This window comes from Terrapene carolina, unplaced genomic scaffold, assembly GCF_002925995.2.
Source record: "Terrapene carolina triunguis isolate 2854851 unplaced genomic scaffold, T_m_triunguis-2.0 Scaffold210, whole genome shotgun sequence".
In the NCBI taxonomy this organism is placed as follows: domain Eukaryota; kingdom Metazoa; phylum Chordata; order Testudines; family Emydidae; genus Terrapene; species Terrapene triunguis.
The window spans coordinates 31,838,500-31,859,211 of NW_020664561.1; the positions used below are offsets into that span (position 1 = coordinate 31,838,500).

Here is a 20,712-nt window from a genome sequence, read left to right on the forward strand (position 1 = left end):
CCGGCTGTGGGCTCTGGGGTGGGGCCAGGGCTGAGGGTTGGGGTGGGGGCTCTGGCTGTGGGTGCGAGCTCTGGGGTGGGGCTAGGGGTGCAGGCTGCCCCAGGGCTACGGCAGGGAGAGAGGATTTCCCCTAGTTCTCTTTCCCTGCAGCAGCACCTGGACTGGGGGGGGGGGGGGGGGGGGGGGGGGCCGCCCCCCCGCCGCGGCAGGTCGAGGCCAGGGCATCTCTCCCCTAGCCATGGCAGGTCCGGGCCGGGGCCAGGCTGTGGCGCTTCTCCCCTGGCTGCAGCAGGTACGGGGCTAGGTTGGGGCTGCGGGAGGGGTGCCTCTCCCGTCGGTGGCAGGTCCAGGGTTGGGGGAAGATGCATCTCTCCCTGCCGCAGCCCTGAGCACCTGCAAGGCGCTTAATAGGCTGCTGCACAGCTGCGCAGCTTAGAGGGACTTATTGTAACACAAATAAAACTTTTTTCCCCAACTATGTGGTTTATCAAAAGCATGTTACGAATATAGTTGGTTGTTGTGTAGAAGATCTTTTACTTGTAAGAAATCAGACAAAAGAAAGCAAAAAACCAGAAGGGCAACTGAAGCCATGTTAGATTCCATTTGCAATATTTCTATTTTTGTAGTATTATGTTGTAGGCAATTTCTAGAAACTAACCCTTGGCATGAATTAAACAAGCAGACAGGCCAGAGATTGTGGATGGAAATTAAGGCTAATTTTAAAATAAATTTGTAGGTCATCAGGAGCTGCATGCACTTTAAGCTCTTGTCGGTGATTCAAGTTACCTACAGTAGGGTGAAGCATACAAATTAAACAAACTGGGCTCTGGGAACACAGCTACGTGTGGTACCTGAGGCAGCAAATCAGGGCAGGAGCTGCAGACATTATAAATCAAAATTGTAAGCAATTTTTATCAAGTACTGAATCATAAACAATCCCACTCAAGCCATGGATTAAAAAGTTTAAAAGAAAAATGAGTCATTAATTACATGATTAAATAAAAGCTGAAATATCTAGGATGACAGATGCTGATGGCAGTGTTTTTTCTGTATTTTGTAGTACTGCATAAAGGAACAGTTGAAACAGTTGCTTCCCAAGATTAATCATTATTTTGTTAAGAGGTTTTAAACAGCTTACATATTCAGTTTCAGTAATATGTACTGAATTCTCCCCAGAAACTATCGTGAGAAGAGCATACAGTACAAACAACTAAAAAATAATCTTTCACTTAACTCTTAAGAGGTCTTATAACTCCTGTCATAACCAGCTCAAATTAACAAGTGAATTCATAACCATATCGGTACCCTACAGAAGCAGAAAGCTGGGCTAGTGAGGTTTAGTTATATACTCTACAAAAAAGTGTTTTGTGGGCTTTGCATAGATTTTGCTACTTAGATGCAAAACAACAATTAGCCTTATCCAGAGTTTTATGAACACCCATTCCCCAAACATAATGTTTAATAAAATGTTCACAAGGTAGACAGATTGCAAGACAATATTGACCCTGGTTCAATTATCATGGTTCTACACTGATCACACATTTGTGAGATAAGCCTGCTTACCATGCCTTTTTATGTTGACTCCCTGATAAGGAAACACTTTTTTCTTTGACAACTCCAGCAGCCAACGAATAGTTGATTTACACAGGCCAACAATTTCCACAGCAGATCCATCTCTAAGATGAAAAAAGAACAGCTACTCATTTTAAGAAGAAACTTAAATGAAGATATTAGGTCACAGACTTTTTATGCAGATACCAACATTTGAGGATTTTTTCCCCCATGAATATATTCAAACCTCTAAAAAACAAGGATTAATTACTGTCAGTTTAAACTCACATTTGATGCTCTAGAAAGTGAAACTTCTTGACAAATCATTAACATATCCCCCTTCCATATACAGAGGCAGATACCATTCCTGATGCCCTTCCCAGACACTTTCCATTACCTCCCAGCATCTGTGATGAGCCCAACCCAACTTGCGCTAACTGAATACTTCAATCTTCAATTTCTGCCAAAAACTGGAAACACAAATGACTATTGTGGGCAAAAAGGAGATTTAGCTGCCAGTCATCCAAATATTGACAGCATCATATTACTTTCAATTCTCTCCTAGTGGCCTCATGTACATATTAAAATAAGTTGGGATGGGGAGAGCAAGTCTCACCAGACAGGCCTGAGGAAGAAAAACAAAATGTCCAACATGATTCTCTGAAAAGCAGAGAGCTACTCAAATGGCATCCCATCTAACTCAGCGAGAGTCCATCTATGGAAGGGCTTGATGCGCTCCAGGTAGAAAGTCAGGGTGCGCCTGACATCTAGAGTGTGCAGCCGCCTCTCCTCATTGGTCATGTGAGGCTTTGGACAGAACACTGGAAGGAAGATATCCTGGTTAACATGGATGTGCGACACCACCTTTGGCAGGAAGGCCGGATAGGGCTGCAGCTGGACCTTGTCATTGTAGAATACCATGAATGGGGGCTCCGAAGTGAGGGCTTTAATTTCAGAGACATCTCTCCGAGGTCATAGATACAAGGAATGCAATCTTCCATGACAAATGAGAAAGGGAACAAGTCATAGGATCAAAGGGCGGACCCGTGAGCCTGGAGAAGACCAGATTGAGGTCCCATTGCGGAACTGGATCTCGGATCAGCGGAAAGAGTCTTCCAAAGCCTTTCAGAAACCTGATTGACATCTTATGCGAGAACACCGATCTACCATGGATGCGAGGATGGAAGGCTGATATGGCAACCAGGTGCACCTTGATCGAAGAGAAGGCAAGAAACCCTGGATGCTTTTAGTGAAGCAGGTAATCCAGGATGGACTGCAGAGATGACTGGGTCGGGGAAATATTCCACTCAGACGCCCAAGAGGAGAAATGCTTCCACTTTGCCAGGTACGTTGTTCTGGTGGAAGGCTTTCTACTCTCCAAGAAAACCTGCTGTACCTGACCAGAGCAAGCTTGTTCCTCTGGATTCAGCCACACAGCATCCAAACTGGGGTGGTGAGAGGCGAAGTTTGGGTGCAGGAGTCGACCGTGATCCTGCAAGAGTAGGTCTGGGAGGCTGGGAAGTGGCCACAGGGCTGCAACAGCCATGTCCATGAGCACGCTGAACCAATGCTGGTGAGGCCATGCTGGGGCGATCATAATGACCTGTGCCTTGTCCACCTTGATTTTTCGAGAGGACTTTGCTGATGATCAGAATTGGTGGGAAGATGATCATCAGGTCTCCTGACCAAGACAGGAGAAAGACATCGGAGAGTGAGCCTCTGCCGAGGCCTCAAAGAGAAAACTGATGACTCTTTCTGTTCTGTCTGGTGGCAAACAGGCCCACGCGGGGAGCTCCCTACTTCTGAAAGAGCATTCTGACAACCTCTAAACACCTGCACCACCCAACCGGACAGCTGGGGCAGCGTACCGAGATGCACTCCCCAACCGAGGTCGGACGCATCCGAAATCAGGGAGACAGTGGGTCGCAAATGGCACATCTTCCAACACCAGAATTGGGTCAGACCACCCGAGAGGCAGAAAGGTAAGGACCCCGGGGGGGGGGGGGGGGGGGGGGGGGATCGTGATGACCTTGTCTAGGTGATGTCTGGCTGGGGAATAGAGCAATGCCAGCCACAACTGGATGAGACGCAGCCTGAGTCTCGCACGTTGGACAATGTACGTGCATGCTGCCATGTGCCCCAATAGTCTGAGCCAGACTCTGACCATGGTGAGCAGATGGGCGGGGATGCTGGCAATCAGATTTGACATTGCCCTGAACCTAGCCTCTGGCAGGAATGCTCTGGCTCGGATAGAGTCGAGCACTGCGCCGATAAAAATCTATCCGTTGGACCAGGATCAATGTTGATTTTTGTTTATCAATAGGCCGAGAGCTTGAAAAGGAACGTCTCGATGCTGTGGTGGACCTGGACCCTGGAGCGGCCCTGGATGAGCCAGTCATTGAGGTATGGGTAGATCTGGATACCCCGATGTGTAAAGTAGGCCTCCACTACCGACATGCATTTAAATAAACACCCTTGGCACCATTGCTAGGCCAAAAGGTAGCAGTTCAAATTGGTAGTGGGCAGTCTCAACTACGAAACGTAGGAACCATCTGTGTCTGAAATATCAATATGTGGAAGTAAGTGTCTTTCAGGTCGAGCGCGGCGTACCAGTCTCCCAGATCCAGGGAAAGAATGATGGAGACCAAGGAGACTATGCGGAACTTCAATTTCTTAAGATACTTGAGGCTCCACAGGTCGAAGATGGGGCGTAGATCCCCCTGGGCTTTTGGGATCAAAAAAATAGCGGGAGTAAAACCCTTTCCCCCCTAGCTCCCACCCGCAGAAGGCTCTGCACCTCCTGAGCGAGCAGATGCTCATGAGAAGGGTCCCTGAAGAGGGACGGGGAGGAAGGGTGGGATAGAAATAAACTGGAGGGCATATCCCCCTGCAACTGTGCTGAGGACCCACTGGTCCAATGTTATAGAGGCTCAGGCGGGGAGGCAGGATCCAGGACACAGGCAGGAAGGTCGCCCTCACGCGCACCCTCAAAATGCCTGCTTGTTACCCGGTTGGTTATGGGTGAAGCTCAAGTGAGCTGAGGGTGTCAGCTGCTGGCCTTGCCAGTGCTTATAGCTTTTTCCTTCTTGCAGAAGGGCGCTGATCAAGGTTGGCTCCTGAACCTGTGTGGCTGTTGCGGCTTAAACCACTTCCTTGCCGGCCCTGACATGAAAAGGCCCAGGGAGTGCAAGGTAACCCTCGAATCTGTCAGGCCATGTAATTTACTGTCTGTTTGCTCTGAAAACAGTGCCAGGCCATCGAATGGGAGGACCTGGATGGATTGTTGAACCTCCAATCGATAGGCCTGATGACTGCAACCAGGATGCGCGCCTCACAGAAATGGCTGAAGCTACGGTCCAGGCCGCAGAGTCTGCGGCATCTGAGGCTGTTTAGAGGGCTGCCCTGGCCACAGCTCTGCCTTCCTCCAGGATAACCAGGAATTCCTTCCTGGGCTCTTCTGGCAGCAAATCTGCAAACTTGGCCATAATATTTGGCAGTCCATAATCATAACGACCAAGTAAAGCCTGACGGTTGGCCACTCTCAGCTGTAGACTAGACGTAGAATAAATTTTTCAACCAAAAAGATCGAGCCTCTTTGCCTCCTTGTTCTTAGGTGTCGATCCTGGTTGGCCCTGTCCATCATGTTCATTGGCTGCCGACAACCAGTGAGCTTGGGGCAGGGCGAGTATAAAAATACTCATACCCCTTAGCGGGGATGTAGTATTTTCTTTCCATCTGCTTGGAAATGGGGGCAGGGAGGAGGGTGTCTGTCACAGGGCCTTAATAGTTTTTACCACTCCTTCGAGCACTGGCAATGCCACCTTCGGGAGGGCAGCTGCACTTAGAACACTGAACAGGTAGTCTGAGGACTCCACCAGTTCCTCGGCTTCCAGCCCCAGGTTTGAGGCGACCTTCCTCAAAAGCTCCTTGTGGGCCCTTGCATCATCCGAACTGAGTGAGAGGGCCCTGCTATCGCCTCATCAGGTGAAGATGATCAGGAAGCAGGTCTGCCAACTCCACCACTTCTGCTAGGGGAGCCTCGGCCGAGGCTGGTTGACCCCGACTCTGCATCTGAATCAGGGCAGGAGACTGTTGCAGATTGTCTTTGTAGATGTCCCTGAGACCGGCCCAAGCCCTGCGATGGGTGGGGAAACCCCCAGGGGTTCCATAGTTGCAGGGGGCTGGCCACTGGCATTGGGGCTATGCTGCCACTGGTGGCCCAGAAGGGAATGCCGATGCCCTTGGTGGGTGGCTGTGGCCTGTGGGCAGGTTCTCCTCCTCACTGTCCAAGGGAGAGACTTGTCTGGGGGATCAGGACAGTACCGAGGCCACCTGTCTACCCTGATCCCGTTGGCTCTGGCCATGGACCTCCATTGAGGACCTGTATGGGGGCAATGGCTCTCGGCGCCGTGAGTCTGGTGATCGGTGGCCCATCCTTAGAGAGCGATGCCGCTCCATAGATCGTGAGTAGGAATGGGAGCGAGAAGACCGACGTCATGCCCGCAGTGAACCATACCGGCGATCTGGCGACCAGTGATGGGGCTCCAGGGACCGACGTCTTGACCCTCCGGAATGGTGCTGTGAGAGCGGCTCTGGTGCTCCTGGCACCAGGGCTCTAGGGGTGTCACGCCTCTGTGGGTCTGCGCCAGACCGCTGGCAATTGACACCTACAGCCTGAGGAATGCTGCCTAGAGTCTGGGGTCAGAAACTGGCAGGTAAGCCGACCCGGTGGCACTGTTCCGGTGAGCACTGGCTGGGCACCCCGTGCAGCAGTAATGGTGACCACTGGAAGGGTCCCAAAGAAGGTTTACCCCTTGAATGGGGTCTCTCAGTGGCTGGCGTGGGCAGCACTGGAAGGGACAGATGTCCTTAGTGGCCTGAAAGGCCTCTGGCGTAGACAGCACCACCAGGTGCCGAGTGCCTCTGCTCCTTTCCAAGGAGGCAGGTGGGTCTTGAAGTGGGCTTGACAGTTCAGTGGGAATCTGAGCCTGCCCACAGTCCGGAGGGGAAGAGCTGCCCCGAACAGGTCTTTGCTCTCCTCCAGCTCTCTCTTTCCCTTTACAGGACATAGGAGAACACCCCCTCCCGGCCTTCCTTTGCTTTTTAGTTGGTACCGGGATGGGGATTGGTGCCAGTCAGAGGTCGCTGCTGGCAGTGTGTTCCGCACCAAGGCCACGGTGCTCGGAGCAGAGTCCAATCTCGTCGGCTCCGAGGCTGGTGCGAGGGCTGACTCTGTAAGGAACACTCGGAGACGAATGTCCCGCTCCTTTCTGGTCTGTGGCCTGAAGATCTTGCTAATGTGACACTTGTCGCTCACGTGGGTTTCCCCTAAACACTTGCAGCTTCTATGGGAATCACTGACTGGCATGGGCTTTTTGCAACAGTCACAAGGTTTGAAGCCTGGGGACCTGGGCATGCCCCATCCCTAGGCTGAGTCCCATATGGGACTAATTATTTATAATTTAACACTAAGGGAATTATTAACTATACAACCTTAAACAACTATATACAACAAATTCACTACTAGGCACAATAGAGACAGGAAATCATGCCGAAGCAAGGAGATGTTCCAGCATCATCACTGGTGGAAAGAAGGAACTGAGGGAGGATGGAGCCCGCGGTGCTTCTTATTACTGGTGCAAATGCGTGCCACTCCAGAGGGTGCCAGAGCTGGTCCCCTACGGATATTACTGAGGGAAAAATATCTGGCACCAGTGCATGTAGCGAGCACACACACCAACAGTGTAATGGACATGAGCAAGGACTCAAAGAGCCACCAAACAGACATGGTATTCGATTTTGTGGAAAGACACTGAAAGCTTTGCAGTAATAGTTCAAATACCTTTCCTTGCCTTGCACAACTGCAACTGATCTGAGCAACCTTATTTCTCCTGTCCTGTGTCAAAGCCAGAGAGTCTGCACCAGTTTACAGGCATATAGTAACTTTTTTTAAAAAATGTTTCATCTATCTAAAATTGAATAGATGTCAGCAGAATACAGAGCTTTCACTGACAACATTTTAATATTAATATTAGCATTAGGGAAGGAGGATAAGAAAGAAACCTTTGCAAATATTTCAAGTTCTACATATGGTAGCACTCAAAACCCCCAACAAGCATCAACATAGAATATTACTGGGTATTTTCTCAATATCTAAATAGTTAACTTTGCTAATTATTTAGTGCTACAGCAGTGTAATTTACATCAGACATGAAGAGTTAACATTATATTTGACTAGCATATTGAACAGAGTATGTCAACAGATTGCAAAACATATAATGTTCTTTTCCTCTGAATCTGCATGGTACACAGAAGGTTTCTGTTAATGTTTTATAATAGTCAAATAGAATTCAGAAGGGTCTGGAATATTTCACATATCACTCTTCATGTTTTATTACTGGTGGCATAGGAACCAAGAGCAAGGATCTCGCTATGCAAGAGGCTAAACTTTGACTTATTCTAAAGTTATACAATACAGCTTATATTTTGTACCTTGGAGTAGCTGGAATTCCTTTGTTGCGAGCTCTATCACTCTCTCCCATTTTATCCATCCATGTGCCACAATTAAAGCGGTTCCCTCCAAAGACAAAACCAGTTTCATGGTCGACACCTACAGTCACACTAAAACCTACCCAGCAAGAAAATCAGAATGAAGTCAGCTTGTTTCTAAAGAACCACTGAAAGAAAAAGACGAAGGTCTTCCTAGAACCACCACGTACATTTTTGTAATGGATATGCTAATATTATTTACAGAGTACTCATGCCAGAATAGCTGAAATTAAAGTGTTAACACGTATATTTAGAATATTACATTGTTAGTTGCACTGAATGTAAAAATAGTTTTGCAGAAATTAGCTTAACTAAAAGAAAAAATCTGTACAACAATTTTACTCACATATAAGCAAGTTAAGTAACACAAGTTACTTACCTTCATCCCTCATATTTTGATCTAACTGTGGACCAGCATTCCTTTCTTGGAATTCTATGCCTTGCATGTGTTGTTGCATAGCTTCCTGTATTACTTCATACAGTGGTTGGTCCTGGTTTGTTTGTTTGTGTGACAAGGGAGAAAGACAAAGAGGCTGTATGTAATATTCAGATAAGTACTTTAACTTTTCAAGCAATCCAACAGAAATTCAATCAGAGTTGGCCAATTTTTTTTTTTTTTAAAATTGAAATTTCAAATGTTGAAAAACTTGGAGAACACTAGAAATAAAACTGGTGACTTTTTTTGCCCTTGTTTCAAAAAAGTTTTATTCTCCATCATCCGTGTGCTTGATACGAGTCATCAAACTGTGTGGCAAATAACCAAAATGTGGAACATCCCTGTTTTACTGCACATTCCACCATAAATGAGAGAATTTTTATAGCTATAAAATCTTCCATGAAGCCCTCCATTAATAAGCAAACACTGTCCCTCAAAATACTATGAATGCTGTCCCCAGTAAAAGCTAACCTCTGCAAAAATATTTCTTTGAGTAGGAGAATGTGCTGAATAGTGATTCTTTTTTTTTTTAGGATTTAATTTACTTATAATTATGTTTGTAGTATGTAAACAGCTTATTAGAAATTATCTTTACCAATGTGCCTGCAGGCTGAGCCGGAGAATCATCTGTAGGATACATTCTGGAAACAGGACACTTGAGAATGTCTGTGCCATTTGGAACAATTTTACAGTAATCCTGTATACACTGAAGCCACCACCACACAGCATCACGGCAATTGAATCTGGCATGGGTCCCTTGGCCAAGCAGATTGGGAATAAGACCATGTCTCATGGTACTAGCAAATGCTAAAATTATGTTCCTTAAAAACAAAAACAAAAAAATCTGATATACACTGTACTGGTTTTCAAGGCAGTGAAAGTTCCAAGTAGTAAACTAAAAAATACAATATATTTTTATACCAAGATATGTTGGGGGGGAGGGGGGAAATTAGGATTGAATGGCAAATGTCAACATCCTGGTGTTTCATGGTACAAAGGTGACTACACATAATACAAGCTTTTAAAAAAATAACCGTCCATATACTCAGTAATGCCAACCAACGCAAACATGGAAGGATATATTTAAAGGTGTATGCTCAACTTTTCACCCACCTCCCCCCAATACCTTCATTATATAGCAGAGTTCTAAACAGAACTGTGTTTTGGAATGCTTAACATTTCAGCCGCATTTTATATCGACTTTAAAATTAATATTGAGTGCTTGATCCTAAACGTATTTTTCCTGTATTTGTAAAAAAACAACAGATTAGGAATCTCATAACTGAATAAAACCAAGTTCCTTAGCAAAGTTCAAAAGGAATGCCTGATCGTGTATGTGACACACTCAAGTGGTATTGTCTTCTGATCCTTTCAAAAAGGGAAAGGAGGCAATGGGGGAAAAGAATTTATCATATATATGAGAGAATTTCTGATTACAGGGATCAGTCTCGGACTCTTTACATCAGGCAAAACCTCCATTGACTTTAGTGGGAGTTTTACCTAAAGGCATAATCCTGTAATGGCATTCAATACTACAGACCCTTACATTACTGGAATCCTATTGTCTTTAAGAGGAATTACAGGCTGGTATATGGGACCATACTAGCAGATCCCTTTGCAACAACAGAATCTAAGAGAGTGCTGCAGAGTGAGGCTAGTAGTTACTTGACCCTTTCATTGGTTTTATATTTCCATAACCAAAAGTAAATACATACACAAGTTTTCACTGAGAATGAGTTAATTTGAGAAATCCATACTTTCATTCTCAGCTCACTTCAGTACCAATATTTCATGGCAAAAAAATTAAAACTGACTAGTGGAAAAGACATGCCCACAAACTTATGTTTATTTGTTAGGTTTTAGACATATATTGCACATACAAAATTTAGTTTGCAATGATCCACAAAACACTGACTTCCAGCTTTGATAGCTATATTAGGGATCTCCACAAAACACAAAAGACACCTCCCCACACCTCAAATCTGATTGCAAAGAGATTCTCAAATCCGCTGTTCTCCAATACTGATACAAGTATTTAATATCAAAATAAAATCCCGTAGCAGATACATTTCATTCAAACTTAGTATGAGCACTATAATGTGCTGGAGAAGAAGTTATGCATATAAAAAAAAATGGAATAGGCGCTTCACACCAACATTTAAAAACAACTGAGATGCATGGTAAGTATTTTGTAGTTCTATCTGCTAAGAATTCAAAAAAGGCCTAGTGCCACAGTAAATGAGAGCATTTCAATTGTTTTAGAAAAAGTAGTAAGCTTTCTTCCAGTTATATATAGAAAGCTGGATTAATACCTATGAAGACTGTTATACATTCATTCTTACCTTGCTTCTAAATAACGCCCAGTAATCAACATTAGACCTCTCAGTGCAATAAAGGTATCCCTTCCCCAGCAGCGGAAAATGCCAGATGAAAAATGTGGCAAACCTAAAGAGTAAACATGATGAACTAAGTCATTAGACTGTTTAATATGAAAATTCTACACATGTGCACACACACACCCTGGGCCAGCAGCAGCAGTTTGGGTGTGTGGGAGAGGGCTCAGGGCTAGGGGTTGGGGGATGCTTACCTAAGGGGGGGGGGGAGGGGCTTGCCAGCTCCCATTGGCATGATCCTGCAGCTCCTAGGCGAAGGGGCCAAAGGGCTCCATGCGCTGCCCATGCCCTCAGGCCCCACACCCGCAGCTCCCATTGGCTGTGGCTCCTGGACAATGGGAGCTGTGCAGCCAGCGATTGTGGCAGGAGCAGCGTGTGGATCCCCCGGCCCCTCCACTGCCACGGAGCTGCAGAGACACACGGGGTAGGGAGCCCCAGCCAGTCCTGCCAAACCCCATCCCCCCAGAACCAGCAGGGGTCCTGGGCCACCTCCCCCAGCACCTGTGTTGCCCTGGACCGCCTCTGCCCAAGTTTTAGTTAACTTAAATTAGGGAAAAAAAATTTCATTACTTGTCCTTCTAGAACGAAGAAAAACCCATTTCAATAAGGTTTAAACCTATAAAATGTAGAGAGATGTAAAAAAGAAAATCCAAAACACTTTTATAAACAGAGGTGAAACTTTTATTGAAAGAAACAAAGGCAAAAATATTTCCCAGAACAACTGTCTTTATATTTAGAAACTGTCAGATTTTAGACATTCTAAAATATACCGTACCAGACAGACAAATATATCTGGAAATATGTAAGTTACGTTCATTCAGAAATTGCACATACTACTCTATGCTTTATTCTTCTGAACACGTATATTTTTAAAAAGATTGCTTGTAACTGCAGCAAAAAGTGATCCAAAATCAGGAACAGTTAATCTCAATTTAGTAGAAATTGCACTAAACAATCTGCCTCTGCCATTCGACCCTGGTCCTCTCTCTCAATTACTTTCTAGGCAGCTAACGAACTTAATTAGTTTGGAAACTACATACTTACTATCTCCTCCTAAAACCAGGGTTACTGTCTTGTTGAATGAGTTTTCTGGAGCTGAATGCTGGATACTGCCATGCTCAAGTTCTAATTTTTGTCACAGACCTGCAATTTCTGCATGACAATTTAAGGAGCTATTTTACCAAGAATTTCCATATCTATTTCATGTCCAGCTGGGGAAAGTCAGTTCTCTAGATATTTGGTGGACTTAGTGACCACCTGAAGTCAATATCCAGTGTGGCAATTTTTTAACAACAAAAGCGAATAAAGATTATACTGTTAGCAAGAATGTTTTTAGTTCAACAGGGGTTAAAAAAAGTTCAAGAGGTGACAGTTGAGGAAAATAAAAACATAGTTAAAGGATAAACTAGAAATCTTATGGGAAGTGTTCCACAACGTATTTCAACTGCTGAAGAGTTACAGGGAAAGAGAACATAATTCTGGAGCTCAAAAGGTCTCAGAATATGACAGAGTAGCTCAAGTTGCTTATAGTTCAAGATATAGCAAAAGTGAAATTCTTCACAAGCCTTCCTTCAACAGCAATAGCAGAAACATTGCCTGGTTATGCTTCTCTCAGACACAAACAAAACAAACCCAAGAATAAAAAAACCCTTCACATTAAACAGAGCAGATTAAGGCAGTGGAAAGTAAACAGCTACTGACAAAGAAACAGTATTTTTTATTTGGTCTCTAAACATCATGGTCCCGGCACATTGATCTTGCTGTCTACACATTTCTAAGTAGTTGCACTGTTTTGTAAGACAACCTGCTTCCACAATCATAGAATCAGCCCTTACTTACCAGCTGCTAAGGAAACACAGCACTGTTCTTTCTCTTTTGTGATTTCATTCATCCTATAGGGGACATCATGTAAAGCAGGAGACAGATTTGGCAGAGAAGGATATTTTCCTATCCCACACATCTGGACTGAACCCAAGGAAAGGTGTTTAACAAATGTTGATCCATTCTGAACAAAACTGTAATCAAAGTAGTTGAATTGAAAAAAAACAAAAACAAAATCTCTTTTCAAATTCAGCAACTTCACTGTTAAAAGTTCACCCATTTCCCCCGTTGCCATAGTTTAAAAACCTGCTTCATAAGGGTGCTCCAGTTGCAAAATACTGTAATCATTTTCAAAAGTGAGTTCCTAAGATTAAGTCATAAATTATTAATGCCAATGGGAGCTGCTGAGTTCATAGCACTTGAAAAATCAGGCCATTTATTTAGGTGCCTAAAGATAAATCTGAGCCCCTAATTTCAGGTACCCATTTTTTTTCTTCCAAATCCTGGCCTTTACTTTTCTGTTAATTTAAAAAAAATTATTTATATTGAAAGGAGACAATAAAACATTCTGGTATTTTATTACCTAGTTGATCTTAAAGCAAAGAAAAATTCTCAATTCTACACAAAGTATTTTAAAATTCAACTATATTTAAAAAGATGATACATTTAAATGATTTTTATTAATTTGTGCCTGGGTCTACATGCTTGACTAGTACAACATCAACAACCCCCCCCCCCCCGGAAAAATAACAAAACACCAATATCAGATATCAAAACTGTTCCAAGATGGAGAGGGTCTCTCTTTTTACAGGAAATTAATGTTAGCCATGTTTAAAAACAGAAAAGAATAGAAACAAAACAAAACGAGAAAAGGGACAATTACAAAAAAAAAAAATGAAGAAAAGGCAGCCTTTCAAGACTGGAAGACGGACACTTGTTTAATGTCTCATTCCCTATTATTGCACTGCCAGCATTAGCTGCAAATCCAAGTCCTGGAGCAACAATAAATTACTGACCTTCTAGTCCAATGTTCATAATTTTCCCTTGGTGAAAACTATATGTACCTTCTAATCAGCTTTATGCTTTTCCATTGGCCAACATGAATATTTATTTTTGGCTTATCTTCTAGTACATCAGTACTATTATGCAGGCGGCCATACAGTTTAGGAATTGTGTTAGGCAGCTGAGATAAACCTAACAGAAGACACTGCATTTGTGCATTTAACATTTGCAATGGATTGAAAGATTAATAAGGAGAGCACCTTTTTTTGGATTCTAATCAGATTATTGCAGTTTCAAGGAAGACAAAATTTTGGCCAGAAAACTTTTAGTGCCTTTTAAGTAAGCATATGTAAAGTGTTTAAATGACTATCCTGATGCACAAATGATAATACAACACAACGTAAACAAACACATACATTTCTTTCAACACTATTAGACATACCTAGACATCTGACTCCATGCCAGATCTAGAAGAGTTGTGTATGCACCCACTAATATGGCATCAAAGTAACATGGGATAAGGTAACGTGGAATCTGCTTTAGGTAGACGAACATGGCCTTCAACCATTTACCGACCTATTAGAATAATATTTTTGTAAGTTAACAACTCCTGAATGCAGCAAAGGCTACTTTCAGGGAATTAATACTATGGCAATCATGTTTTGCACTGGAAAACAAGTAGAATTCCTGTTACAGTTTGCTTACACTTTTTAGGCCCCTATTATGTTTTTTGTATTATAGGCAGGACTGGCAGCACCACCTATTCCAGTTGGCAGAAACTTCCCATTATAAATCCTGCTTTCAGTTGCTTGTAATTTTGCCGCACTTTAACCATTCACACTGAAGTTTTCCATGCCACACGTCTTCCTCAGAATGAAATTTTTTTTTGTATGTTTCAGCCAAATTGGTTCTGCTGTTTCAGAGAATGAGGCTAGGGAAAACTGTTGCTTTGTAATGTTTAAAAAAAAGTTATGGACACCTTTTATTTGAGACGCTTTAGAGACTGTGCTTTGGAGCAGGGACTTGAAATTTGGCAGGGAGTGGCCTTTCTGTCAGGGATGTGCCCTTTGCTGTTCCTGTGAAAAACTGCCCAAATTTGGCCAAGTTATAAGCCTTTGGGGAAAAAAAAATAAAAAAAAATCTCAGTTTGCACATGCACACTAGAGACTAAGAATTTAGCACTACATCCACAATAAAGCATGCTCAGGCCCCATACAGGTCCTAGTTCTGACCAAACTGTGCATTCACCAGCCCACAGAGCGACTGAGAATGTTCCACAGCAGGTTTAGAGAGGTTCACTTTCCTTGTAATTGCTGCTCTGGTTCAGGTCAGGGCACTAGAACCAAGAGAAGGGAGTGTTCTTAATGAAATCAGTTTAACTTCAGTATCCTGAAAGATTATGAAGCAAATAATAACCAATTTGTAAACACCTAGAAGATAATAAGGTGATTAGTAAATTAACATGGATTTGTCAAGAACAAATCATGTCATACTAACCCAATGACTTTCTTTGATAGAGTAACAAGCCATATAGATGGGGGGGGGGGCGGGTGGAAGTGATGGATGTGGTATATCTTGACTTTAGTAAGGCTTTTGATATTGACCTACATGATCTGCTCATAAAGAAACGAGGAAAATATAACCTAGATGGAGCTACTATAAAGTGGGCACATAACTGGTTGGAAAACCATTCCCAGAGAGTAATCATCAGTGTTTCACAATGAAGCTGGAAGGGCATATCAAGTGGGGTCCTGCAGGGTTTGTTCCTGGTTATGGTTCTTTTCAATATCTTCATCAACGATTTAGATAATGTCAGAGAGTACACTTATAAAGTTTGTGGATGATACCAACCTGGGAGGAATTGCAAGTGCTTTGGAAGATAGGATTAAAAATCAAAATGACCTGGACAAACTGAAGAAATGGTCTGAAGTAAACAGAATGAAATTCAATAAGGACTAATGCAAAGTACTCCGCTTGGGAGGGAACAACCCATTGAACACATACACAGTGGGAATTTCCTAGGGAGTCATGAGTACCATGGAAAGGGATCTGGAGGTCATAATGGATCACAAGCTAAATATGAGTCAACAGAATTACTGTTGCAAAAAAAAAAAAAAAAGTGATCATCATTCTGGGATGTATTAGCAGGAGTGTTGTAAGCCAAACACGAAAAGTAATTCTTCCACTCTACTTCATGCTGATAAGGCCTCAGCTGGAATAGTGTGTCCAGTTCTGGGCATCGCATTTCAGGAAAGATGTGGACAAATTGTAGAAAGTCCAGAGGAGAGCAACAAAAATGATTAAAGGTCTAGAAAATATGACCTATGAGGAAAGATTGAAAAAGTTGGGTTTAGTCTAGAGAAGAGAAGACTGATGGGAGATATAACAGGTTTCAAGTACATAAAAGGTTGTTACAAGGAAAACCTCATTAACCTCAGAGGGTAGGACAAGAAGAAATAGATTTAAATTGCAGCAAGGGAGGTTTAGGTTGGACATCAGAAAAAACTTCCTAAATGTCCATGTAGTTAAACACAAATTGCCATGGGAGGTTGTGGAATCTCTGTCATTTGAGGTTTTTAAGAACAGGTCAGACAAACAACGGTTAGGAATTGTCTAGTTATTACATAGTCCTGCCTTGAGTTCAGGGGACTGGACTAGATGACCTACTGAGGTCCCTTCCAGGCCTTCACTTCTATAATCTCCCTGCTGGTGCCCAGGCAGCATGGCAGAGGAAGAAGCTGACAATCAAATGCAGAGGGGACAAGAAACGAACTGGGGGAAGAGCCAAAGGGAGTAGATTGGGACAAGGAGCCTGGTAGAACTGGGACTGAAGACTGGGAGGGAGGAGAGAAACTGTGACCTAAGGGGGCGGGGGGGGGGAGAAGAGGAGGGCTGATTGGGCAAGGACACCAACGAGAGCCAGTCAGGGAAATGGGGTTGGGGAGAGGAAACAGATTGGTGAATGAGCTGTGGGGGACGATCAAGGTCAGAGTAATGGGGAGACAAATCTGACAAGGAGCCAGGATTTGAGGAGAGAACTGGACTGACTGAGCAAAGAGACTGGGCCTAATTGGGTGAGACGCCTGGAATTGGGAGTCAGTGTGTGGGGGCAGAGGAGACACAGATTGGATGAAGGGCCGGGAATGTGGGGGAAATAGATTGAGATAAGAACCCTGAGGATTGGAGACTAGGATTGGGTAGGAAAAGAGACTAGGACTGGGACAGGGAAAAATTGGAGGGGATGGGGCGGAGGGGGGAAGTCAATCTTGTAGTGGTGCAGAAGGGGCTGTCACCACAAGAGCATGCTCTTTTCTAGAGCCTGGACTGAACTCAAGATTCTTGGGGCTTATCATTCCTCTGCGGTCAGCAAGTATCTGTGAAACCCACTGGCAGAGTGTCTCTCTCACTCTCCCTCTAATGCTGGTCAATACAAAGGATGACAACCTACTACTGCTATTAGTTACTCCATGAGCTCAGGTGGCAGAGGTTTGTGAAGTAGATCTAAAGGTTCCAGCCTTATAGATAAAAAACACATTGGTATCAATATGATGCACATAATGGAATTTGTTTTTTCAGTTGGCTTTTATAAAACTTTCGATATTAGGCATAACAAACCCTATGTTAAAACATTAAGGTTACAAAATCAAGCACTCAAAAGTTATGCCAGAATTAAGGTTATGTGTATGCATTATGATAGTCTTCAATTATATGATCATGTACTACTTTTTCAGTGAAGTAAAGTGAAGGCGAGGATTATAACAGAGTTTAAAAGAGAACTAGATACATTCATGGAGTTTAATTCCTTAATGGCTATTAGCCAGGATGGGTAAGAAATGGTGTCCCTAGCCTGTGTTTGTCAGAGGGTGGAGATGGATGGCAGGAGAGAGATCACTTGATCATTACCTGTTAGGTTCACTCCCTCTGGGGCACCTGGCATTGGCCACTGTCGGTAGACAGGATACTGGGCTGGATGGATCTTTGGTCTAACCCAGTATGGCCATTCTTATGTTCAATTGGACTACTAACTCATTCGGTGCATAGGATGGATAGTGGTCAGTTAATGAGCAGCTATTCAATATTTTATTTTCTCCTCATTGTTGAGTGTGTTGCCCTATGCCTTATTTACTGCACACTATTCAACCTTGTTCTGAAAACAGAATTATTAATTTCCACTTGACCTTTTAATGATGCTCATCAATATGGTATCTGAGTATGTCACAAAATTATTTTCATAACACTCATGTGAAATGAGGGGGATAGTATCATGAATTGAGTAACAGGGATTAAGGTAAAAATATCCACTAATTTTGGGCATCCAATGGTAGACACCTAGGATCTGATTTTTTCAGAGTACCTAGCATTATAACACTTTGAATATATAAAGCACAAGGGTCCAAAACAGACCCTAGGGTCTGAAGTCTGGAAACCAGAAAATGAGGCACACAATTGTAACCACTTGTTTGGTTTTAAGTGACTTGACTAGCACCACATAGCAACTCTGTGGCAGAGATAGACTCCAATTCCTCTGGACAATATTCAACTGTCCTAACCATCCCTTTTCTTACTGCAATCCCCTGCCACATTCACTACAATCCTTTCAATTTCTTCAACAAATGAAGTAGGGATCCTACAGACGGCAGCCTCCTTTCACTTCACAAATTCGTTCACTGATTCATCCCCAAAGCAGGTCCCCTGTTAACCTTCATTCTGGCATTTCTTATCCGTTGAGTGATTGACTTTGCAATGTTCTTTTAACATAGTTTGTTTGTGTGAGATATTTATATATTTAGGCCCTGACCCTGCAGATATTTCCCTTTAAGCTTATATTTAAATTTATTTTGAGGCAGAAGGAGTTGGGGGAAACTTTCAGGCCTTCTTTATACAATAAAAAAGGAACAAACGTTTTCCACTCCCTCTTCGAAGATTTTCTTTAACTCGAATGGGAGAGACATATCAGTGCTCCATCTCCTCTGTGGTCTAAATGGCTACCTAAATGAAGATGCCTGCACCAGAAGTAGTTTTTAGATAAGTATGATTGATATCAGAGGTGGCCAAACCCTGGCTCACGAACTGCACATGGCTCTTTTACTGTTAAAGTGCGGCTCGCAGAAACACTTCCCCATTCTCCACCTACCAGACTGGGGTGGGGTGGGAGGGAGCTCAGGACCTCTGCCTTGCAGCAGGATGGTGGGGTAGGGCCTTTTGCCCAGTGGTGAGGGGGGGTGTCTCGGGGCTTCAGCAGGAGCGGGGCTGAAGCCCCAAGCCCTGTAAGGTGTGCCCCGGCTCTTGAACTTCTGAAAATTGTTGTATGCGGCTCAGAGGGTCAGTAAGTTTGGTCACCCCGATCTATATGGTAACAGTTACCTATCAATAAGTGAAAGGAAAATCATCACTTAATAAATTTACTTACTTCTACACAGGCTCCTGCACGTGAAATTAGACGGTCACTGACGTAGTCAATCATCCAATCCCCAGATCTCAAATTACCACAAAAAGGATGACCCAAATCATTTTTTGGTCTAATGTCTGCCATCACTGACATTAATCCTGAAAATCAAAACATACAGCACTCTGTATTACAGGCCACATGATTATCACAACCTGGAATTCCAGTTTCAAGGAGTAAATCCAACGTTGCAGGTCTGAAAAATTATGAACCAGAGCTGGACCAGCAATACATTTTTTAACCTGATGTCATTTTTCTTCATATGTTCTAAAGGCTAGATGGAGCTTTAGGGCCCAATTCAGCAAAGCACTTAAGCATATGCTTAACTAACTTTAGGCATGTGCTGAAGTCCCACTGGAGTTCAAAATACTTAAGCATAGGCTTGAATATTTTTGAAGAACTAGGTTTATAAGCTGCTGTGCACTGCTTAGCAGAGACAGAGTGGGTGAGGTGATATCTTTGATTGGACCAAATTCTGTTGGTGAAAGAGAGAAGCTTTCGAGCTACACAGAGCTTTTCTTCAGGTCTGAGAAAGGTACGCAGAGTATCACAGCTAAATACAAGATGGAACAGATTGTTTAGCATAAGTAGTTAACACAATTTTCTAAGGCAGTGTTGTGCAAACTGTGGGGCGCACATCCCCAGGGAACATTGGGGGGGGGGGGTGAGCAGAGATGCCAGACAGCTCATGCCAGCCCCACACGGCAGGGCCCAGACCAGCCCCCTGGGGGGACAGGGAGAGAGCGTCACCACCACACCAACTCATCTCAGGGGGCTACCCAGCCTGTGGGTTAGTGTGATGTGCCGATTTATGCTCCTGGCAGCCTCCACGCCCAACACTGGCTCTGTTCCCAGAGACCGTCACACGCACCTTCCTCCACCCTGAAAACCTAAGGGGAAGAAGGGGCAGGTATTGGCCCTGCCCTACTGGTGCAGCCTGGCTGTAAGATTCAAGCGGCCCACTGTTGAGAAAGCCTTGGCTGTGCAGTAATGGAGGGGGAGCACAGACAGATTCCGTTAACAGTGGTGGGCGGGGGCGCAAACAGATTCCATTAATGATGGGCAGGGGAGCTTCTGGAAACATTTGTGCACCACTGTTCTAAAGGACCATTTAAGGTGAAGAGGCCAGTTAACACCCCTGAAGTCACAGGACAAAAAAAGAGGGGAGTTAGTGGGTTACAGATTGTTGTAATGAGACATAAATCCAGTTCTTTATTAAGAACATGAGTTTTAGTTATGGATTAAAGCTCCAAGGCCTGTTAGCAGAAACAGAACATTCTGAGACAGGAAATAGATTGGTAGGCTCCTTCAGCTGTGCGGTAGTGACTTGCAGCTCTAGTCTGATTTTACAATGAGAAGGAGCTATGGCTCAGTGGACCTACAGTAAGTTTGAGACAAAATACTGTGTAATCACAGAGCCCATGCTTCTTTATGGCTTAAAATCTAACTCAGATAATTATAAAATACATCACAATGGCATTCAGATGTTAAAATGACAGCTATTACTGACACTT

The 20,712-nt window shown here is 43.7% G+C and overlaps 1 protein-coding gene across 3 annotated transcripts in view; it reads right to left on the reverse strand.

Annotated features, from left to right (window-relative positions):
• LOC112119374 (glycogen debranching enzyme) overlaps nucleotides 1-20,712 on the reverse strand; it is a 55,632-nt gene that overhangs the window by 6,288 nt on the left and 28,632 nt on the right. For all 3 annotated transcript variants that reach the window (XM_024218007.3, XM_026655537.2, XM_024218009.2), the window contains exons 22-29: nucleotides 19,163-19,299; nucleotides 14,195-14,328; nucleotides 12,769-12,944; nucleotides 10,879-10,981; nucleotides 9,132-9,357; nucleotides 8,480-8,591; nucleotides 8,044-8,179; nucleotides 1,564-1,676 (exon numbers count right to left, since the gene is read on the reverse strand). In XM_024218007.3, the coding sequence (XP_024073775.1) occupies nucleotides 1,564-1,676; nucleotides 8,044-8,179; nucleotides 8,480-8,591; nucleotides 9,132-9,357; nucleotides 10,879-10,981; nucleotides 12,769-12,944; nucleotides 14,195-14,328; nucleotides 19,163-19,299 (1,137 nt within the window). The remainder of the gene's footprint in view (nucleotides 1-1,563; nucleotides 1,677-8,043; nucleotides 8,180-8,479; nucleotides 8,592-9,131; nucleotides 9,358-10,878; nucleotides 10,982-12,768; nucleotides 12,945-14,194; nucleotides 14,329-19,162; nucleotides 19,300-20,712) is intronic.